Genomic DNA, 24991 nt, shown 5'->3' with positions numbered 1-24991 from the left:
ATATACGAGAAATATGTCTTTGTCACTCAAAACTATGTGATTTTGGGCAAATCTATTAATCTGTTTGATTCAGGTTTTTGTTTTTTTCAATTTGATTCTATTTTTTTTTTTTTGATGGTGAGTATATCTGTGCCATTCAATCTTCACAAGGTTGTTATGAGAATAAAAATGATTATGTTCCATGTGATAGTACTTTTTAAGCTTTACAAAATGATAGCTATTTTTTTCTTAGTCTCCTTTGATTTTGTGGAAACAGAATATTTTACTAGTGATTAAAATCCATTGGTTAGATTATTTTCGGGATAGAGTATACAGGTGTTGTTAGATATTTCCAAAGCTTTTAGAACAAATCACGTTTTTCCTCTACATATTGCTATGTTTTGCAACCTTTGCTTTCACCTTTCTTCCTCACAATAATTTGTCAGCAGTTGTTTTATTTGCAATTATCAAGTCTATCCAGATAATTATAGAATACTTACTTTTTTGTGGAATTTTTTATGGTATAAACAGTGATGAAGGACAGCATTGCTTTTTGGGAGACTTAATCACAGGTGATTGCTTACAAAATCAATTTCTAGTAGTTGTCTCTCAGAAGAGAGCATACTTTTCCATAAAAAGAGAGGCTGACTCTTATTTTTTGCAACAGCATAGATAGACCTAGAGATTATTATGCTAAGTGAAATAAGCCAGTCCTAGAAAGACAAAAATTGTATGATCTCATTTATATGTGGAATCTAATGAACAAAATAAAAGGATGAACAAGATAGAAACAGAGGCATGGATACATTGAATGTTCTGATAGCTGTCAGAGGGAAGGAGGGTGCGTGGGGACTGGACAAAAGATGAAGGGATTAGCCAAAGAACATATATGCATAATCTATAGACACAGACAACAGTGTAGTGATGGCCAGAGGGAAGGGGGTGGGGAGAGAATTAGGTGGAGGGGGCAAAGGTGGGGAAATAATATAAACAATAAAAAGAAAGATATTTTAAAAAAGGCTGATTTCCTGTATCTGATGTTTGGGAAATTTCATCTCATTAAGTGAAAGTGTGTCAGATAAATATAAATTTAGAAGGAGGAAGATTTAGAATGCTTTCATCCATTTATCTTAACATATGGGGGAACTGGGCCATGGGAGACTTATGAGAATTTTTCAACAGGTACTCATATCTTTCCAGAACGTGGACAATAATAACAAACACTGTATATAGCCTTTACTGTAAACCATGCACTGTTCTAAAAGATTTCCATATGTTAATTCCTTTACTACCCTTGAAACGCTATAAGGTAATATAGTAGCTAGCCTGCAAAATGATGCCCACTGATTCCCACCTGCTGGGGTAAATGCTCTTGTATAGTGTCCTCATACTGAATAGGGTTGACCTGGGTAACCAACTGTATGTTGAATATATGCTATTGTGGTTGTTCATAAAAGAAATTGTGGCTTCCACTTTGTTTTCCTGGATTGCTTATTCTGGAGGTAGCTAGCCACCACATCTTAGGGAGATTTGAGAAGCCTGTGGAGAGATCCACATGGGGAGGATCTGAGTCCTCCACATAACATCAGTGAACCTTCAGCAAATAGATCCTATTCCCTCAGTATAGCCTTCCTGTGACTACAACCCTGGCTGCCACCTCAACTGAGACTTCATGAGTGACCCCCAAATAAAAATCTTTCAGCTACGCCACTACTGAATTCTTGATCACAGAAAAGATGAGATAATGGATGCTTATTGTGTTGTTGTTTTTGTAAGCCCAAAGTTTTTGGGAGTTTGTTATACTGCAATAAGTTAAAAAAAATATACTGATTTTGGTATCTAGAAATGAGGTTCTAACTTAAGAAAGACCTGAAAGTATCAGTGTGGCTTTGCAAAACAGCATTGGGCACATTTGGAAGTACTTTAAGTAGGATGTTAGTAAAAGGTAGGTACTTCACTCCTGGTACTCAATAAGGGTGAATTTTAGGTTAGGAGATGGACTGCAGACATGAAACTTTTTTTTGTGTGTGTTTGCTTAGTCTACTGTGAATTACTTATTTTTTTTATCCTAAATTACTTTTTACCATATTTTTGGGAGAGACACTCATATTTGACTGTAAATACAACCCTTTGATAGGTACCTGGGTCCTGAGGGTTGGTTATAACTGAAATTGGTTTATGTGTCTCTTCAAATAATAAGGCAAATACTAAGGAGTTATTGCTTATGATGAGGCTGAGTAGCAAGAATGTATTACCAAAAAAAGAAAGAAAGAAAGAAAGAAAGAAAGAAAGAAAGGAAAAAAAGAAAGAAAGAAAGAAAAGAATGTATTTCCTATCTTTAGAGGTTTTTAGAACTATGTGGAAAATAATTGGCAAAAGCCTCAAGTGTTTCCATACACAGAAAACCCATACAGAACATCAGGAGATGTAGTATTGCCTAGTGCATTGGTCGGCAAACTCATTAGTCAACAGAGTCGCAGTTTGCCGACCACTGGCTAGTGAAACTGGAGCTTCTGGGGCTTATTTCCAGGTTTGTCAGGACTCAAAGGTCCTGGCTATGCAGTCTGTGCCTTTGAGCCTGATCTGTGAAATGGAGATACTGCTGGTTCCAGCTTCATACATAGGATGAGGATGAAATGAGTTAATACATGTACTAGTAAAACCCTTAGGACAGCATCTAGCTTCTATTAAATACTTTGTTGTCAGTTCTTATTACGAACAACATAAGTTGTTATATGCACCTTCAGCTAACTCTTGGAAGACAGAATAGCAGAGACAATTTCTTATAACCAGCAGCAATATGAAAACTAGGCTAATCTCATCTTTGATTTTCATAACCATTACTGTGCATTAAAGTGTTTAATACCTTTTAAACTTGGCATAACTACCTCTGTACATTTGAAGAGAAAAGTAAACAAAATAACTGTAGAAGTTTTCATTTATAATTAGACTAACAATTTTAACAGTCTTACAGCAATGTTGTTAGAATTTTAATTAGAATCATTTCTGATATTTTAATGCTTATTTCTTGATAATTTATGAACTACTGAATTATAATTACTGTATAGTTTATATTTGCTTGAAAATTAGCCTGCCTTTCCTGAGAAGAGGATTTCATTTTAAAATTGAGAAATACATATAAAAAAAAAGTGGAGATTTAAATAACTTTCATTGATGAAAATTTTGGAATGTATTATCTCACCAAGTTGGTGAGATAATTAGATCTACCACTTCAAGGACAAATACAGTTATAAATGTAATAATTTTATTTCATAAATTTTGAGATTAAAACTTGACAAGATGTTCAGAGGTCACCATAACTGAAGCATCTGAAGATGATTACGAATATGAAGAGGTAATTATTTATTTGTTTATTTTAATCTTTATTGTTAAGATTATTACAGATGTCCCTCTTTTTTGCTCCCTATTGCCCCCCTCCACCAGGTTCTTGCCCCATCCCAGGCCTTCGCCACCCTATTGTCTGTGTCCATAGGTAATGCACATCTATATATATAAAAGTCTAGCCATGACCAGTTTGGCTCAGTGGATAGAGCGTCGGCCTGCAGACTGAAAGGTCCCAGGTTAAATTCTGGTCAAGGGCATGTACCTTGGTTGCGGGCACATCCCCAGTGGGAGGTGTGCAGGAGGCAGCTGATCAATGTTTCTCTCTCATCAATGTTTCTAACTCTCTGTCCCTCTCCCTTCCTCTCTGTAAAAAAATCAATAAAATATATTAAAAAAATAAAAGTCTAAGCAACTGGCCAACTGGCTGACTGGCCCACCGGATGGTAGCTATGATGCACACTGACCACCAGGGGGCAGACGCTCAACACAGGAGATGCCCAATGACAGCAACCTTGCAGAGTGCCCTCTTGCACCCCGGGATCCCTCAGGGGATGTCAGACTACTGGTTTCAGCCTGATCCCCACAGGCCAGGTCTAGGGACCCCACCAGTGCACGAATCCGTGCACCGGGCCTCTAGTATACATATAAGATCTTTGTTTAATCTCTTCCAGACCCCACCTCCCCTTTCCTCTGAGAATCATTAGTCTGTTCTATTTCTATGCCTCTGATTCTATTTTATTCACCAGTTTATTCTGTTCATTAGATTTCTTATTTATTTATTTTGATTTTTAGATTCAATTATTGATAGGTATGTATTTGTTGCCATTTTGTTGTTCATATTTTTTATCTTTTTCTTCTTAAATAATACTCTTCAAAATTTCATATAATACTGGTTTGGTGGTGATGAACAACACTAGCTTTTTCTTGTTTGTGAATCTCTTTATCTGACCCTCAATTCTAAATGATAGCTTTGCTGGGTAGATTAATCTTGGTTGTAGGTTCTTGCTATTCATTATTCTGAATATTTCTTGCCACTCCCTTCTGGCCTGCATAGTTTCTGTTGAGAAATCAGATGACAGTTGTATGGGCATTCCTTTGTAGGTAACTAACTGCTTTTATCTTGATGCTTTTAAGGTTCTCTCTTTGTGTTTAGCCCTTGGCATTTTAACTATGATGTACCTTGATGTGGTCCTCTTTGGGTTCCTCTTATTTGGGACTCTCTGTGCTTCCTAAACTTGTAAGTCTATTTCTTTCACCAGGTGGGGGAAGTTTTCTGTCATCATTTCTTCAAATAGGTTTTCATTATATGGCAGTCTCTCTTCTCCTGGCACCCCCATAATGTGAATGTTGGTTCACTTGAAGTCCTCCCAGAGGCTCCTTACACTATATTCATATTTTGGATTCTTTATTCTTTTTGCCTTATGATTGGGTGTTTTTTGCTTCCTCATATTTCAAATCTTTGATTGGATTCTCAGAATCCTCTACTCTACTGTTGAATCTCTACATATTATTCTTTTTTTCAGTCAGTATATGCTTGATTTCTGACTGGTCCTTTTCCATATTTTTTGGAGGTTTCTAGAAGATTCTTTGAACTCTATATCCAGTAATTTGCTTTCTTCCATTTCTTTCATTTGTGACATGTTTCTTTGTTTCTGCATTTTGGCTGCTTTGCTGTGTTTCTTTCCAGTTATTGGGTAGAGCTTCTATTTCTCCTTAAGTTGGTAGCATGGCCTTGTATAGGAGGAGTTCTATAGGACCCAGTGGCTCAGCCTCCCCAATCACCTAAGCTGGGAGCCCTAGTTGCACCCCTTTGTGGGCTGTGGACACAGTCTTGTTGTAGTTGAGCCTTGATTGCTGGGAGGAATTGACCTCTAGGCCAATTGGCTGTGAGGACCAGCTGCAACTACAGTGGGAGAGTTGCTGTGCAGGAGACACCCTTATGGAGCAGGACTTGCTTCAGTGGGGCTTTGGTGCCCCTTGAGTGTCTCTTATGGATGTGTAGAGTTGTAATCTGGTATGGTCTGACACTGACCACTGAGTACAGTGGCGCTTGGGTCTCTGGGGAGGTGCAAAGTCGGCCACTGCCTGGGGCCACCCAGTAGGAGCTACAGAGAGATCTGCAGATTCCTCCTCTTTGTATTGGGTTTGGAAGTGCCCAGACAAGGCCCAACTGTGAAGCAAGGCAGGCTGGTGCTGGGCTGGTTCTTGGGACTTTTATTGATAGGTTTGGGGCTCCCTGACCCAGCTGCAGCTTTTTTGAGCAAGGACAGGCCATTCATATGAAAGAGCTGCTACACAGCTTGTGTGGGGTTGTAAATTGGATGAGGCAGGGTCTTAGGGAATCACTAGGCAGAGCAAACTGAAATGGCTGCCAGTCAGCCTTGCTACGGGGAAGGTCCCAGCATAAAAACAATGATCCCTGTGAGCACCTCTGTCTGGGAGAAAGCTGCCCCTGAGTTCCTGCGCAGATGCCAGACAATCCAATTCCTCCTCGTGTGTGTCTGTGTCTCCCACAACCTCACCCTCTGAGCTGGAGCTCAGAGGAAGCAAGACCTTGTAAGTTCAGTTCATGGTGCCAGCCTTTTAAGAGGAACAGCTGGGTCTCTAGCAGCCTCTGTGTCACTGTGCCCCAATCTGCACTTGTCTTTACAACCTGTAGTTCTTACTGCCCCTAGGGACTTCTTTTCCCAGCTCTGGGACCTCTTGCTCCTCAGGGCAGCCTCTGCAGAGATGATCTCCCTCCCAATTAAAAAAGCGGCACCAGCCTGTTCTGCACCTCCACACCTTCTACCAGTCTCAGTGTGCTCTCCTCTTTACTTCTCTAGTTGTGGGACTCCTATTCAGCCAGCTTCCCAGTGGTTCTGGATGATGGTTGTTCTGTATTTTAGTTGTAATTTTGATGTGGTTGTGAGACACGACGAGTACAGACACTTACCTACACTGCTGTCTTCAAATTCAGTCTTTTTTTTTTTTAAATTTTGAGTACTCTGTAAATTCATTATGGTTGTTCTTGAGACATATTTATTTCTTTATTCCTTAAGAGTTGCTAGTTTAAAAAATACACATATATTTTTATTGATTTTACAGAGGAAGGGAGAGGGAGAGAAATAGAATCATCAACGATGAGAGAGAATCATTGATCAGCTGCCTTCTATATGCTCCCTACTGGGGATAGAGCCCACAACCTGGGAATGTGCCCTGACTGAGAATGGAACCCTGATCTCCTGGTTCATATATCAACACTACCACTGAGCCATGCTGGCTGGGCAAGAGTTGTTAGTTTTTCATCCATATCAGCTGGTTAAGAATGAGGCATGAAAATTCTCATAAAAATTTAGATTGGTTAAAACATCTGGTCATTTGTATTTTCTTATTAATTGTCCTTCAGAGTCAACTCCTTATCACCTGCCTTCTGGATCCATACTACAGAATGTCTTCTCTGTCTAATAGGCATTACTATAATCCAGTCTGAGCTTGGCCAAGTTTCCCAAATTTCTACCACCTACCTGGAGTGCAGATCCTATGCTTCCTTCCAACTTAACTATACTTCTATCTAATATGATTACTGCCTAAAACCTTTCCTTTAATTCACTGCTCCAGCGGGACCTATCATTATTTCTGAGACTTGGAGGCTAGAGACTCTACTAGGATGCAGAAGCTGTGAATGAAACTGTGTGGGTGCAGGCCTAGCAATTTCTGGCCTGGGCAGGCAGGAGACAGGACAAATACAGAACATAGGCTTGTTATTACTGCTGGTATAATGGGGATTATATTAATACATACCACATGAAATTACTGAATGAGTTAAATAATAGTTAAGGCCTTAAAACTGTGATAAGCACATAAGAAGCATGCAATATGTGTTAACTATCATTAATATCATTATTAGATTTGATTACATTCTTCCAATAGCTTAACATTCAGGCAGTAAATTTTATTTTATTTTTAAAAATAAACTAGAGGTATGCGGTTGCTAGTAGTAGTTAAGAGAGTAATGAGGGAGAAAAATCCAGGATGAATAGAGAATGGTGGCAGTTAGATGGCCTAACATTTCTTTCAGCACAATTGTTAGTCTACATTTGTCATTATAGTTAAATGCAGTTGCTCATAAGCTAATATTGAGTTTATTAGAAGTGACATTGAGTGATGTTTAAAAGAAAATCAAAGCTTTCTGCTTGATATTTATTCATTTTTCATAGATCTTCAAAATGACATGATGTCTTACATAAAATATATCTCTTTGATCCTTTGTTTTATGAGGAAAAATAAGTTCTGAAATGAAAGAATGTATTTTCTTGCTAACCCTTCCTATCCTTCTCTTTCTTTGTGATTTAGATACCAGATGACAATTTTAGCATTCCAGAGGGTGAAGAGGATCTGGCAAAAGCAATTCAGATGGTTCAAGAACAGAATACAGATACTCAAATTTTGGTGAGTTTGAACATAACCATAGCCTATGGTTTACCAGTGATAAATTTCTATGTGAAGTTTTGCAAGTTGTTTACATTTCAAGTACTTCACTTACTAAATGCAGCCCTAGCACCTATTATGTCTTTTTCATTTCTATTTCTCTGTCTTCAAACCTTCACTTTAGATAAGTAGTTATATTTATTCGTCTTTGGTTTATCATTTTCCACAACGTGGTCACTCTTGCATGACTGAAATAAATGACACTATCCCTCAGAACTCTGCCTATTTAATTGGAGATTAAACCAAGGATTTGCAACACTTATGTACAGAATTGGATATTGTATGCAGAGTCTACAATCTGCTTTATAAGCATTCTCTGTCTTTGCCTTCCCCTGCCCCCCATAGAAATATTTAGCTCGTAAGGAATGCCCAATATATTATGATATTTTCCTTGTGAGGCCTATGAACTAATATCGCTAAAGAATATGGTCGAGGATGTTTTATGATTGTAATACCACCAGTTAAAAGTAAATACAAGGATGGCGTTCCTGTAAAATTGAAAACTCATTTAAAAGTTCATAACAATTTAATGATGATAACAAAATATTTCTAAAGTGCTTAATATTTCATACCAACACTAATGAACAAAGATGAATTTTAAAAATGTTGTAACCTTTTTCGATAAAGAAATGTGAAGGAAATTGTGATATTCTTATTTAGTTACAGACTTGACTTCCTCAGTGCAAAATAGTGTGTGATAGACTTCACTCCATATTCCGCCCTATATCAGTCTTTTCATATTTTGTAGACTTCTTCTGTCTAGAAATCCAGTAATTCCTTTCCAAATATCTGTCTGTAAAAAAAACAAAACACACAACCTCAAGAGGAGGAGTTCTTGAATTTGTATTGATTATATTCTGTTGTAAATAGAGGACTCTAGCTCATAGTAAAATGCATTTTCTAATGCATCCTATAGACATAGTTCCCTTCTATTTAGACATAAAGAGAAGTCTCAATGCAATAATTTATATGAATTGTTTTAAAATACAGCATTTTTAATGATGAGCAGTTTATCCACTGCTCATCATCTTCCCTCTTGCTTTATGTCATTAAGTAAAGAAGGATTTAAAAAATACACTATGTATTACTCATTCATTTTGTTACTTGGTAAGTAAGATAGATATGCCTAACATAGTGCTTGGTGCATAGGAGGAACTAAATGAATAGCAGTTGAGTAAGTGAATGGATAGAGTCATAGAATGAAAATGTTAAGACCCAAATTATAATTGCTTCTTTGTATCTGGTATCATGCTGGAATCTGTTTGTAAAACCAAAGATAAATACAAGGAAGACAATGGGGTAGCTGTCATATCTATTGAACCAAATATCAGTAATTCTTCTCATCAATTTTTCAGAAATCTTTTTTTTAATCACAACCTTGCAAGAATTAACTTTCTAGATTTCTGGCATATTTATAGCTGTTTGACTATTATTTACGTTCTATGTACCTGCTTTTTTTAGTTCTTTGGCAGAATGATGCTATGCAGAAAATTCACAAAAATTGCCCTTTCAGCTTTGAAAATTAAATATGGGTTCTTTTTATGATAAGTATATCAATTATGTATTCTATTTTAAAAATATATTTTTATTGATTTCAGAGAGGAAGGGAGAGGGAGAGAGAGATAGAAACATCAGTGATGAGAGAGATTCATTATTTGGCTGCCTCCTGCACGCCCCCTACTGGGGATCAACCTGCAACCCAGGCATGACCAGAATTGAACCTGGGACCCTTCGGTCTTCAGGCCAATGCTCTATCTACCTAGCCAAACCATCAAGGGCTAGTTTGTTTTTTATTGCTATAGTATTTTATCTTCAAAAACTAGCTTTGAATTGTGCCATGGGCTTTCTGTTTCAAAGAGTATTTATTGTTTATGAACCCAACTTCCTTTTGTTATGATTTTATTACATCTGTTTATAAATAAGATATATATTCTTCTATGTTAGAAGATGCAATAGTCTCTATTCAATGAGGACTTTTAAAATGTTCATTAATGATTGCAAGTGAAAGGTCATGGTTTTGTGAAAGTTAAATATAGTTAAATAGTTGGAAATAGTTTAAAAATAATTGAAATAATTGAAAGTTTAGGTGCTTGCAAATTTGTTCTCTCAAAAGTCAGTCAATATGTTAGGTTTTGAGGGCCGTATCATCTATCCCAACAAAAAGAGTTGAAAAAAATGAACAAATTAGCAAATGAATCAATGCCATTAATGAAAGATTTGATGTTTGCATGATAATTAATTAAACATTTAAATTTTAGGAGCAGAAAACAGTTCTTCCTTCAAAGCATGTGGTACCTGAAGTAATAGAAGACTTTCTCTGCAATTTCCTGATCAAAATGGGAATGACCAGAACTCTTGATTGCTTTCAAACTGAATGGTAAACAATAATGTAGATGAATAGTTACTAGAAATGCTAACATTTAACATGTACAATTTAACCCTTTTATAAGATTGAAGTCACTTAGTGTATGCAAGATAGATGAAATGGATGGAAACCTTTCCCATCCCTGCTGTTGACACCACAACGTACAAACACACACACACATACACACAAGCACACTCACTCAAAACACATATGTGCACATAATCAGAATATCATCTTTCTGAAATAAAAATATTAGGTGAATTTTAAAGATCTAGAAAATGGAATATCTCCTGGAGTTATATAATCTAATACAAAGCTATTTTATGAAATACTTTCCCTAATATCTTCTGCATAATTAGTAAGGGTTTTATTTCCTGCATTAAGAATTCCTACTAGTAGTACTACTTTAATTATTTTACTTACTAGAGGCCTGGTGCATGAAAATTGGTGCACTCGGGGGGATGCCTGAGCCTGGCCTATACCTTCTCACAGTCTGGGACCCCTCAGAGGATGTCCACCTGCCAGCTTAGGCCCTCTCCCTGGGGGATCGGGCCTTAGCTGGCAATCAGACATCCCTCTGGCAGCTTGGAGCCCTCAGGGGATGTTCACCTGCCAGCTTAGGCTGCTCCCCAGGGGATCAGACCTAGTCTGGCAGTCAGACATCACTCTGGCAGCCCAGGAGCCCTCAGGAGATGTCCAACTGATAGCTTAGGCCCACTCCCCACAGTCTGACATCCTTAGCACTGCCATGGAGGTGGGAGAGGCTCCTGCCACCACCCTGTGCTCACAGCCGTCAGCCTGACTTGTGGCTGAGCCAGTGGTGGTCAGTGGGAGTGCACTGACCACCAGGGGGCAGCTCCTTCATTGAGTGTCTGCCACCTGGTAGTCAGTTGGCATCATAGTGACCAGTCATTCCCAGTCGTTCTGCTGTTAGGGTCAATTCGCATATTACCCTTTTATTATATAGGATTATTATATAGGATAGTGTAATGGCCTGCCTTTCTCTAATCACACAAATGATCAATTCGTTTTCTATAAGTTTTCCTTCATTTAGAAAGTAAGTGGGAATATTTTCAAATGATGCCTAAAGACAAGATTTGTTTGGTCATAATTTAATTTTAATAACTTATTGGTTATAAACTTCAGCAGGCATGCTGTCTTTGTTCCTTTGCTGCAGCAGGAATGTCACCAGATATGTTTTCAGTGTCCTATTCTATTAAAATATATATATAGATTTCAAAGGAAGGGAGAGGGAGAGAAAGATAGAAACATCAATGATGAGAGAGAATCATTGATGGGCTGCTTCCTGCATGCCCCCTACTGGGGACTGCGCATGCAACCCAGGCATGTACCCTTGACCGGAATCGAACCGGGGACCCTTCAGTCGGCAGGCCAATGCTCTATCCACTGCGCCAAACCAGCTAGGGTGCAGTGTTCTATTCTTTAACAAAATATTACTAAGTAATCAGACATGAAATTTTGATCTTTAAAAGCCATTGCATATTATAGAAAGAGGGAACGATATGCCATATAAAGATGTTTATAATGTTTTTTAGTTAATCCTAGTTTTAAATATAAGGGGTAATTTGTAATTTCTACTAATCCAACTGTAGTGTAATTTTTATTTTCTGTTCGTTTTTTGCTTCTCATCTACTTGGACCATGCACATAGAAGAAATTTCTCTCCCTTCCTCTCTGAACTTTATATATAAAGTTCAGAGAGGAAGGGAGAGGGAGAGAGATAGAAACATCCATGATGAGAGAGAATCATTGATGGGCTACTTCCTGCACACCCCACACTGGGGATCCAGCCTGCAACCCAGGCATGTGCCCTGACCAGGAATTGAACCATGATGCTCAACCACTGAGCAACACTGGCCAGGTGGTTTTCTTATTTTAAGTTGCTTATCTAATGTTAATGCATTAAACGAGGAGAACCATTTTTCATTATTATGATTCAGGGAATAGAGCAATTTTGATGGAAGAAAATAATACTGTTCCTATTAAATCTGGAAATCATGTGAATGTTTTTTATTAAAATGTCCCTAAAAATAATTACAAATGTGTTAGAAATATATTTTTGTACAAGTAGACAGTAGATGGTTAATTTGCGGTACTAATGAAATGAAAGATTAATGTGGTTCAATTACCTTTTCTTCTTCTGAGTGTAGGACATGTGGTGCTTCATGTTTGGCCAGTCTAAAGTATGACATGACTGTCTTGGAGACATGTGGAAGCAAGAATACTCTTAACAATTAGGTGCTTGCCATATTGTCTGTTGAGATTTAGCAGTTTGAATTGAGATGAAATGTCAGGAAACTGCAATTGTGCTAGGAATTTTAGAACCCCAAGTAAGCATACCATTTAGCATAATATTACAATCAGAAAGTAAAATTTATATAAAGTACCTTATTTGGGTCTAGTCGTACTTTGGTTCTAATAATTTTATCCTTATTCCTGGCGGCCAGTTAGTAATGAGGTAGCACATTGTTTGTACTAAGATTAGTATACTGTATTGGATATTTTTATTTCACATGTAACATTTTGACATTGACCAGAAACCTATGCTGCATAATAGGATTATAGGAATGTTAAACAATTACTTCTATCATACTGATTATGGAGAAAAACATATACCATTGCCAGGAATTCTTGCATCTTACAAAGGGTTGCAACCAAGGTTTTTTCATTGTTAGTTTGTAACACAAACAAACAGAAATATTCAAAATAAAAAAAAACAACCTGATTATTGAAATTTGATTTGTGTCCTTTCAATTCTCAAACAGTAATTGAAATAAATTATTTAATTTGGGGTCCACAAACTAAGACCCTTGAGCCAACTCTAGCCCACCTTTTGTTTTCATAAAGAAGATTTTATTGGAATAAAAGTCATCAAAACAGGAAAATGATGCTTACTCTTATTGCACTGTTTATATATTCACTGAAATTCTAGCATATTAGTATCCATTTGTAGCAGTGGGGTCTTAAAGTCTTTCAGTATATACACAGATCTTATGAAAGCTTATACACTTTCTCCATGAAATATATGTATTTACTCAATTTGTATAGAACTGTAATTAGTTTATTGACCTTAATGTAAATTTATTGGCAGTAATTAATTGGCAAGTCTATTGGTAGTAAATTGTATTTCTAGTTCCTAATACTTATATATGAATAGTTTCAGTCTTAATCTAAAGGAAGTGACTAAGGAGGAAGGAATAAAGAAGACCAGGATATTTCTTTAAAATACACACACAGCCCAGCCAGTATGGCTTAGTGGATGAGCACTGACCCATGAACCAGGAGGTCACGGTTCTATTCTAGGTCAGAGCACATGCTGAGTTTCAGGCTGGATCCTCCTGGGTAGGGGGGCATAGGGAGTTGAGTGGAGTAGGTAGGGGTGGAGGTAGGGAGGTGTGCAGGAGGCAGCCGATCAATGGATGGTTCTCTCTCATTGATATTTCTCTCTCTTTCTTTCTCTTTCTCCCCATTCCTCTCTCTGAAATAAATAAAAAAAATTTTAAAAGTAAAATAAAATACACACACAGAACCAAAAATCTTATGTAGGAATATGTAGATTTTAATGAGAAATTTCCAGTTTGTAGAATACAATTACTAATTACCTTATAGTATTATACTAGTTTTAGTGAGTTTAAAGTCAACTTTGGTATTTTTACATGATGGTATAAATTTTCCTTGGTAAAGTAACTTTTGAATGTCTTACATATAGATGTTGTGATATGTGTTATGTTTGATTTTTACTTATTTTACCACATATTAATTTATTTACATAGTGTTGATTTTAGAGGATTCTATATCACCTTTTTTTTTCTTACTGAAGTAATTTTTTTAGTGATTTTTTTTTCTGCATTAAATAAAAGAAGTTGCTGAAACCAATTTTATGCTCAGAAAAACTTTATGGTCCAATACTTCAATCAATCCTTATGACTTTTCTTCTGAGATAAGTATAAATCACATCTGAAATATGGATAAAAAGTGAATTTATGATTAAATGGTTATCAATTTACTGTTTTAGGAATCATGGCAAATATTACTTACTATTGAATCATTTATCTTAACCTTTCTCTTGTTTTTTTAATTTCAGATAACATATGACTATTAATGTGTCATAATAATAAAGTTAAGATTTGTAATATGAAAATACTGGTAAATTAAACATTTTAAAACTAATGCTCTGCCCATTTGTAGCAAGCTTTATAAAGATATTCTTACAATAACTTTATTACTTGAAATGTTTTTATTGCTCTGATTGGTTTTTCTTTAGCTTTATTAATTTCTACATATAATGATTAAAATTATAATTATTTACAAATCTATAAATGATTCTCCTCCAATTGCTCCCTCTCTTGACTGCACTTTTAACTTTTCCCCTTTCTGCTAGATCCTTCCCGTAAGCACCCAGATGTGCAATAATGTGTGTCATATATTTTATTTTTTAAAAAATACATTTTATTGATTTTTTTTTAAAGAGGGGAAGGGAGAGGGATAGAGAGTTAGAAACATCGATGAGAGAGAAACATCAAACAGCTGCCTCCTGCACACCCCCTACTGGGGATGTGCCGGCAACCAAGGTACATGCCCTTGACTGGAATCAAACTTAGGACCCTTCAGTCCGCAGACCGACGGTCTCCACTAAGCCAAACCAGTCAGGGCATGTGTGTCATATATTTTAAAAAAGAGAAATAAGAAAATTCCCTGAACTCCATATCCTCTTCTAGGTTCATCTTGATTTCTTGGCTCCGCTTTATAGCAGGTATCCGTGGAAGAGCTGTTGCCACTTGCTCCTTCCCAACTCTCTCATACCTGCTCTGGTTTCACTTTCATCTCCATGACTCTCTTGAAACCATTTTCGGTGACTTCGCTTTGCCAAATTGAGCAACTGATCCTCAGTATTCCTCTTATTCACCCTCCTTGTGGCGTTTGGTCACTGTCGTTCATTTCTTCCTTCCAGGACCGTATTCACTTCGTTCCTGAGCCACAACTCTCATATTCTCCCATTACTTCACGGCTTCTTCTCTTGTTTAGTCTCTGCTTAGTAGTATGCCCTTTTCTTCCCATTCTTAAACAGTCTTAGGACTTCTTCACTTCACTCTTTACATTAACTCCCTAGCTGGCCTCATCCAGTCTTGTGACTTTAAATAGTATCTATTCACTAATGATTCCCAAAGTTAAATTGCATGTCCTGACATTTTTCCTGAACTCTGGACATGTATATCCAGTATTCATCTTCACTTGATTGTGCAGAAGACATATTGCATTTAACACAAATAGGAACAATTCCTTGATTTCTTTAATCATCCAGTTCCTACTGCATTTGTCCCTGTATCAGGAAATGGCTTTTTATTGCTCACCCAGAAACCTTGGAACCAGCCTTGACTTCTCTTTCTAACCATCTCCTGACAGCTGATCTATAAGAAAATCCTGTTGGCTCCACCTTTACAGCATGTCCAGAAGGGGCCCATTTTTCCTAATCTCTACTGCTACCAACTTTGTTCATGCCACCATTCTCTCTCTCTTGGACGGTTGTAGCAGCCTCTGAGCTAGTCTCCCTGATTCTACTTTTGCTCCCCTAGAGTTAGTTTAGTGAAACTAGAGCAGGTATGAGAGAGGGTCACTTATCCCTGAAAGCCTACCCATGGCTTCAGTCTGATTCAGAGTAAAATCACATTCCTTTTTCCGGCTCCCTGCTATTTTCTTGACCCATCTCTTACATGACTCCAGATAACTCTCTGTAGACTGGCTTTTTGCTCTTTATTGTACATGCCAAGCACTTCCTTGTCTCAGAGACCCTTTACAATTCTTTCTATCAGTGAAGAATACGCTCCCACATATCCACATGGCTTAGTCTCTCATTTCCTTCAGTTCTCTGCTCAAATATCACTTTGTCAGTCATAGTGATATTTTCTCTGGCCATCCTATATAAAATATGTCACTTTCTCTGGCCATCCTATATAAAATATGTCAACACCACCACCACCCTCCAATTCAATCTCTCTATCCCTGGCACCCTGCTTATTTTACTTCATATAGAACATATCACCATCCACACTAGAATGGAAACTTCATTAGATAGAGAATTGAATCATTTTGTTAATTTTACCAGTGTCTAGATTAGTGCATGAAACATAGGAGATATTCAGTTATATTTTATGCACCATGATGATATTTGTACCCAGCAATTTATTAATTATTATTTAAAATATATTATGAATGTTGACATTTTAATTTATAAAGTAATATTACAAGTAATTTCTATAAACATTTACCCAGAATTAATTTTTTGAATGGTACACAAATTTAGCAGTTTAGTTGAAAGAAACAACTTAAAGCCTTTTTTTTTTTCCTTTTTATCCTAGGTATGAATTAATACAGAAGGGAGTAACCAAACTTAGAGAAGTTGGGAATGTTCCAGATGTCTATACCCAGAATATGCAGTTAGAAAATGAAAACAAAAATTTGAAGAAAGACTTGAAGCACTGGAAACAGGCAGCAGAGTATGTTAATTTTTAAATGACTTTTTTCCCCAGTTTATTTTGGACTAAATAAAAGTAAAGAGTTAAGTGAGGCTAATATGTGGACAGTAGTTAATGTACCAGAGCTTTAATTCTGGAGAACTGAATTATATTTAAGTTCTAGTTTGAAAGAATGTGAAAGCCTTCACTAGCAAATTAATTGAACCTATGACCAGAATGCTCACAACTGCAACTCATCAACAAGAGTAGAATGCAAGGGGCTGAGTAGGAAATGGTTAATTTGTTATATAACATTCACTTCCCTTTGTATTTTGATAATCTTCTCATGGTTTGTCAAATCTTACCCTGTGAGGATAAGCTGATTTCTGAAAAAAAAATCATAAAAATATAAGAAACAAAGAGGAAGGAAGAAACTAGTATATTTCTGATAGATGGATTTTAGCATTTGAAAATTCTCCAAAGGAAACTGTTAAGTAGTAATTTTATAGCTTTATTTATACATAGAGGGAACATTTAAAAGTGAATCCTCTCCATATCTTTCTTTTTTTTCTAAAACTAATGGAAGACATGCAATTTTGGGTGAACAAATTTACATAAACAGTGTTATTCTGATAAAGACAAATATGTCAATGTGTTGACCTGTGTGATTCTCCTCTAAGACAATGTTAGATGGAAAATCAATGCTTAGATATGGAGTAGAGACAGATCAAACATTGTCATTAATGTTTATTGAACATATTTAAAAAACGGCTTCCTTTGTTAAAAATCATATTAAAACAAAAACATTAGATAAACAAAATATTATATGGGATGTTCTATTGGGCATTTTACATTTTAGACAAGTGTATGATGATCCACAGAAGAATATGTGACTAGAACCAGCTTTCTATCTATTCTCAGTTCCATTTCTCAGAAGTGATTTGTGCTGTTGGCTCTGACACGCACGGTGTCTTTGTAGAGACACCTAATGGAAGCACTGGGAATTTGACACAGCAGTTTTTTCAGCGTGCAGCCTGGTGTACTGTTTCAGTTCCTGAAGCCTTTGAATTATTACTTGAGTTTGCTAATTTTATTTTGAATAGAGCCACTTTGTACAACGAATTTTGCCCCAGTAATATTAAATAATCATTGTTGATTATTGGTTGTTTATATGGTGAAAGTTGTTAACTAATATTTTTTGGTTATAATTAACACCATATAAACAATTAGCAGTGAAATTATTATTTTTTTTCTAATTTTTAAAAAATTTTTATTGATTAAGGTATCACATATTTGTCCTCCTCCCCCCATTCCCATCCCACACCCCTCCCCACACATGCCCCCACCCCCCTGTTGTCCTTAACCGCTGGTTAGGCTCATATGCTTGCACACAAGTCCTTTGGTTGATCTCTCCCCTTTATCCCCCACCCTTCCCTACCCTCCCTCTGAGGCCCGACAGTCTGATCCATGCCTCCTTGTTTCTGGGTCTGTTCTTGTTCATCAGTCTATGTTGTTCATTATTTCCCCTAGATGAGTGAGACCATGTGCTATTAGAAATACACTTATAAGAACCGAAAATGAGACAAGCAAGAATGGTTATGGTGACAGGCAAATGAATCAGTCTGTAGTGAGTTTCTTTCTGGGCCAACAGTTCTTTTGAAACCCAATTTCAATGTCCAATAGTTCCTTATGTGCACATGTCGGCACTGACATTACAGTTCTGGATGGTGGACAAATGGTGGTAATGCAGGTCCGACTCTCTCTGGTTTGGTCCTGGGCAACCTGCAGTGATGCACAGCTGCTAACTGCTAGTATGGGAAGGCCATATCAGCATCTTCCGTCTCTGGACTGCTTCTCTTCTGTCTTCATGGCTGGAGTAGTCCTGTCGATTCCTCTCTGTTGCTGGAATCCACATGGTCTTGGAGTTGTTTTCTGAAAATATACAAACATATTCTCGACTGCTTTCAGCGGCACACTTTTGGAGGTGGAGGTCTCAGGGTTCGCTTATCTGCAGCTGGGGTGGCAGGTCTTCTACCAGAGTGGCTGTAGTGACCAGGTTTGCTTCTGAGACCAGACTGGGTGGTGGTAAGGTTAGGATTCTAGTCTCTAGCAGTTCCGTTCTTAAAGATGGCGGGTTCTCTGTGCCACTGGTGTCCTCCCTGGAGTGTTTGCAGCGGCCGCGGGGTTTTGCCAACCAAGACTGCCTGGATTGGATGCCCCCTGGAAGAACTGCAGGGTCTAACTGTCCCTATTTCACTCACACACACACCCACACACGTCCACACACACCTCTATCACTCCTTCACTCGATCACACACTCACCCTCCCTACCTTCCTGCCAGTCGCCATCTTCCAGATCCCAGCAGTGAAATTATTAACTTAATTTTGAAAAACCATGATTAAAACAGATATTACTCAAATTAAATCTGTTTCTATTTACGAAAAGATTATTTAATGTTTATAAAATATACTCAATTTACTATTATATAGTTTTAGCTTCAACAACTTATGGTTATCTCTCAAATATATCTTATTTGATATAATTAAACTTGAATAAATTAGAAAAGGAAAATACTTATTTGCTCTAATTTACCTGACTTGGCAGAGTTGAAGGAAAGATGATTGACCCTTAGTAGATGCCTAATTATATCAGGCATCTGATATAATGAATGAATAATAAGCAGATTGTCTTTTCACAGTGCATTTTGGTGAAGTGTGTCCCTGTTGCCTAATTCTATCGGAGACATTCTCAGAAAATGGAGAGTGAAATTTTGTTTAAAAATTTCATAAACTATATCTGTTATGCTCCAAGTTTGCTCCAAATTGTAACGTTCCATCACACAGGTTTTTTAATTTGACTTGTGAGGATATTTTTTCCAATAGGAATCAGTGATAAACATGGGGGATTCCCTTCATGTAATTTACCCTAAAGCTTTTTCTCTTAGGATTAAGGCTATTTTTTAAAGCAAGGTAAGTGTAGATATTAAATACTTTTCTAATGATAAATAATATTTGATATGCAAAAGTATCAGGTTACATATATTATATATTGTCTTGATTATACTGGTAGTATTTATTGACATATTGAGAAAAAATAAGAGAGATCAGAAAGCTATCTATATATACTAATAAAAGGGTAATATGCTAATTAGACCAGGAGACCTTCTGAGAGACCTTCTGGATGTCCTTCTGGACAAAGCCATGGTGGCAGGACCAAGGCAGAGGCGGTTAGGTGTGATCAGGCTTAGGAGGGGAGGGCAGTTGGGGGCAAGCAGGACAGCAGGGGGGGCAGTTGGGGGTGAGCAGGCTGGAAGGGGGGCAGTTGGGGATGAGCAGGCTGGCAGGAGGGGTAGTTGGGGGCGAGCAGGACAGCAGGGGGGGCAGTTGGGGGCGAGCAGGCTGGCAGGGGGGCAGTTGGAGGCGAGCATGATGGTGGGGGACAGTTGGGGGTGAGCAGGATGGCAGGGGGGCAGTTGGGGGCAAGCAGGATGATAGGGGGGGAAGTTGGGGACAGTCAGGCCAGCAGGAGGGGCAGTTAGGAGTGATCAGACCGGAAGTGGGGGCAGTTGGAGTCGATTAGGCTGGCAGGCAGAGTGGTTAGGGGTGATCAGGCAGGCAGGCAGGTGAGTGGTTAGGAGCCAGTGGTCCCAGATTGCGAGAGGGATGTCCGACTGCCAATTTAGGCCCTATGGGATTGGGCCTAAACCGGCAGTCAGACATCCCCTGAGGGATCCCAGATTGGAGAGGGTGTAGGCCGGGCTGAGGGACAGCCCCCCCCCCCCCAATGTACGAATTTCATGCACTGGACCACTAGTATATCCTACCTAATAAAATGGTAATATGTAAATTATCATCACTCTGCTACGCCCACGATTGGCCAGGAGGCGCAGGGGGGCGGGACTTGGCGTGGCTGGGGTAGCCGATTGGGCCAGCGGGATGCTGAGCTCGCATTGCCAGCGGTGGCGCGAGCTCAGTGTCTGCACCATGGCTGTGCTGCAGCACAGAAGGAGCCTCTGGGGCAGCGAGCTCACGTCCCGCTGCAGACCATCAAAAGCGGGGGAGCTGGGTGCCTGTCTGCTCCGGCACCAGGCCTTTCGGAAGGCCTGGTGCACCAGCGGACAGGCACCCAGCTCCCCCGCGATCGAAAGCGAAAGTGTGGGAGCTGGGTGCCTGTCTGCTCTGGCACCAGGCCTTTCGGAAGCCTCTGCCGTGCTGGAGGCTTTCAAAAGGCCTGGTGCACCAGCAGACAGGCACCCAGCTCCCCCGCGATCGAAAGCGAAAGCGTGTAGGGGACCCTACACGTGCATGATTCAATCATGCACTGGGCCTCTAGTATATATATAAAAGCCTAAGCCACCAACTGACTGGCTGGTAGCTATGATGTGCACTGATGACCAGGGAGCAGATGCTCAGTGCAGGAGCTGCTGAGCAACAGCAACTTTGCAGAGTGCCCTCGCACTCCAGGACCCCTTGGGGGATGTCAGGCTGCCAGTTTCGGCCCTATCCCTGCTGGGCAGGCTGAGGGACCCCACTGGTGCATGAATCCATGCACCGGGCCTCTATTAGGCTTAATATTTACCTAATAGAGGTAAATATTAGAGAGTAGCTTTGAAAAGAGTACTGAACTTAAAGTTCAAACACCTTGCCTCTAATATTCTGCTACTTATTAACTCAGCTTTCTTATTGTTAAACTGGGAGTAATTATACATAATATTATTAACTCCTAGGGAGTGCTGTGATAATTAAAGAGACAATCTAGATTAAAGAGCTGTAAATCACAGAGTGCTTTGAAAATGTCAGCTATTATTATCAATATCTCTAAAGGCTGTCATCTCTAGTAGATTTTTTTTAGTCCTCACATTAACATTTTTTAAAATTCAGCAGTGATGAAGGACGAAGGAAGAAATGAAAAGGGAAAATATTTCACTTTAAAATTTAATTTGTATTGCTAAATTAAAAATGAAATTATCTTTCTGGTGTAAGCGATGCCAATTTTAGAACAGAGGTTTTCCTATACTTGCTACAAATGTAGATTATATTCTAAAATTTAAAATTTGGTGTATGTTGTATATGTATATATGGTGAAAGATGTTAATTAGACTTATTGTGGTGATGATTTTGAAATCTATCTTATATAATAAAGATGTAATATGCAAATGGTCATTATGCCATGAAGCGTAATGACCGACCGCATAATGACCAGATCACAGATCAGCAGGAGGGTGGGGCAGCGAGCTACAAGCAGGCGGTGAAGAGCTACAGGAGGGGGCAGGGCAGCAAGCTATGAGGGGGTGTGGAAAGGTAGAGGGAGCTACAGGAGGGTGGGACACTGGGTGGAGAACTACAGGAGGGTGGCAGCGAGCTACTGGCTAAAAGCAGGAGGTGGAGACCTACAAGAGGGGGCAGGGCAGCAAGTTATGAGGGGGAGCATGGAAGAGTTTTGTGGGGGAGCTACAGGAGGTGGGGCAGTGGGTGGAGAGCTACTGGAGGGTGGCATTGAGCTACTGGCAAGCTACTGACGCTAGTTACTGGATTTTTGTGCAGGGCGACTAGTATATATATATATATATAAAAGCCTAAGTGACCATTCTACTGTCTGACTGTTTGACTGGTAGCTATGATGCACACTGACCACCAGGGGGCAGACACTCAATGCACAGGCATGGAAACATGGAACAGACTGATGAATCTCAGAGGGAAGGGGGAGAGGGGAGGTTGGGAAGAGATTAACCAAAGATCTTATATGCATACTAGAGGCCTGGTGCTTGGATTCATGCACCGGTGAGGTCCCTTGGCCTGGCCTATGGGAATTTGGCTGTAACTGGCAATCTGACATCCCCTAAGGGGTCCTGGATTGCAATAGGGTGCAGGCCAGGCCAAGGGACCCAACTGGTGCACGAATCCATGCACCAGGCCTCTAGTAAATATATAAAACTAGAGACGCGGTGCATGAAAATCTGTGCACTTGTGGGGGGGTTCCTTAGCCTGGCCTGTGTCCGGGACCCCTTGGAGGATTTTCACCTGCTGGCTTAGGCCTGCTCCCCAGGGGATCAGGCCTAAGCTTTCAGTCAGACATCCCTTTGGCAGCCTGGGAGCCCTTGGGGGGGTGTCTACCTGCTGGCTTAGGCACGCTCCTAGGGGTATCTGGCCAAAGCTGGCAGTCAGACATCCCTCTGGCAGCCTGAAAGCACTCAGAGGATGTCCGACTAATGGCTTAGGCCCGCTCTCCTGGGGGAACAGGCCTAAGCCGTTAGTCGGACATCTTTAGCGCTGCTGCAGAGGCGGGAGAGGCTCCTGCCACCGCCGCTGTGCTGGCCAGCCATTAGCTGGATTCTGGCTGAGTGGGGCTCCCGGTGTGGAAGTTCACTGACCACCAGGGGGCAGCTCCTGTGTTTAGTGTCTGCCCTCTTGTGGTCAGTGTGCATCATAGCAACCAATCATTCCCGGTCATTCTGCCATTAAGGTCAATTTGCATATTACCCGTTTATTATATAGGATCATTATGTTGTACACCTGGAAATAATACAGTGTCATATGTCAGTTATAACTTGATTTAAAAAGTTTGGGAAATAACTTCTGGAGATTTTCCTCATAGATGTTTTTAAGGGAAAATGTATTATTAAAAATATTTATAGTTACATTAAAGGTAAAACTATATTATGTACTGAATAATAGAGAGGAATTATATATGTAGTAGTTTGGCATTCTTTTTTGGAAAAGGAGAATATAACTGTACTTTTATGTGGAAATGTAGATCAATTATAATTTTAAATGCAGAGGTTTAGAACTTAAGTGACCTGCCACATATTAGTAGAGAACTGTTGGTTGAATAAAGACTAGAAAGCATCACTAGAGTTATAAAATCTTTCATAGTTAAGACACTATTTTATAAACTTGTTTTATATGGTGGTTGACATTCCACAATATTAACCTCAGTCTGAGATCCATAAAAACTTTTAAGAATCTCATTAATTAAGAACCTGTTTGCTTATGTTGTTTCTTATCTTGACTAGCATTTTCTCATTCTTGTAACGTAGATATTGTAAATTCTCAATTTTCTGATTTACTCCTAAAAACATCAATTGCACTTTACTTAAAATAAATTTTAATTATTATTTTAAATTTATCATTATTGTTGAAATTATATTATATGTGCCTTTTTTTTTCCTCATTGACCCCTCTTTACCCTGCACCCACCAGTCCCCCCACCTCCAGGCCCTCACCACACTGTTGTCTGAATTCACTCATATGTGGAATCTAATGAACAAAATAAACTGATGAACAAAATGGATCCAGAGACATAGAAGTATGGAACAGACTGACAAATCTCAGGGGGAAGGCAAGGCATAGGGGTAGGTTGGGAGAGATTAATTAAGGAACTTATATGCATATATGCATAACCCATGGACACAGACAATTGCACTTGTATTTTGACATCCTTTAGTCTGGCTTTCTACCCTCCTCTACTACTATTTTTCATTCCTCTCCTCTGTCAGCTTCTATGACAACATCCTGTTCTGCCTCTCCTTCCCCATTGACAGTCTTCTTTTTCTCTTCTTACCATCACACAGTTTTCACTCTAAGGCTATAGTGTCCAATAAAATAGCCACTAGTACACGTGGATGTTAACATATACCTGTGTCAGGTGGTGGTAAGTGTTGTGAAGAAAAATAGCATGGGAAAAGAGACAGAGGTAAGTGGGGTACTGTTTTAGATAGGCTGGGAAGAGAAGTCCTCTCAGATATTTGAAGATACTGAGAGAGAGGCCATGTGTGAACTTGGGAAAAGGGAATTCCAGACAGAGGGGAAAGGAAGTACAAGTACAGAGGGAATAGGTGGGGACAGCTTGGCTTGTTAACAGGAAGACCATAGTGACTGGGACGTGGGGTAAGTGGTAGAGGCCTTTTAAAGAATTTCCTCTTTCCTCTGAGTGGAATGTGAACTAATGGATAGTTTTGAGGAGCTGGCTCTTGTGTGGAAAATAGACTGATGGAGGGACATGATAGAAACATGGATAACATTATTAATCCTGCATAACTGTCTTACCGATTAATTTAGCTGGTCACAATACAGTAATAATGAAATCTGCTACTATCAAACTCTGTATTGCTAGACTCTCTCAAACTTGGGTTTAGAATAGATATCAATACAGGATCAGGTGTTGTGGATAGAGCAACACAAATACATGATGCTCTGTCACTTTTTGATATGAGAATATATTTTCACTCACTTTTCTCATATGTAAATGGGGTAATATTACTTATTCTTGAAGGAATCATCTTAAAGTGTTCAACACAATGTCTGGCACATGGTAAATACCCAATAAATGTTAATTATAATTAAATTGCAATTAATTTTGA

At 38.9% G+C, this 24991-nt stretch overlaps 1 protein-coding gene across 1 annotated transcript in view; it reads left to right on the top strand.

Moving 5' to 3' along the window:
- SPAG16 (sperm associated antigen 16) overlaps positions 1–24991 on the top strand; it is a 659304-nt gene that overhangs the window by 7147 nt on the left and 627166 nt on the right. Inside the window, exons 2-5 of the mRNA XM_008145284.3 lie at positions 3288–3334; positions 7660–7755; positions 10053–10171; positions 16536–16673. Of these exons, the coding sequence (XP_008143506.2) occupies positions 3288–3334; positions 7660–7755; positions 10053–10171; positions 16536–16673 (400 nt within the window). The remainder of the gene's footprint in view (positions 1–3287; positions 3335–7659; positions 7756–10052; positions 10172–16535; positions 16674–24991) is intronic.

Source organism: Eptesicus fuscus, chromosome 11, assembly GCF_027574615.1.
Source record: "Eptesicus fuscus isolate TK198812 chromosome 11, DD_ASM_mEF_20220401, whole genome shotgun sequence".
Lineage (NCBI taxonomy): Eukaryota > Metazoa > Chordata > Mammalia > Chiroptera > Vespertilionidae > Eptesicus > Eptesicus fuscus.
This window is presented reverse-complemented; position numbering and strand designations above follow the sequence as displayed.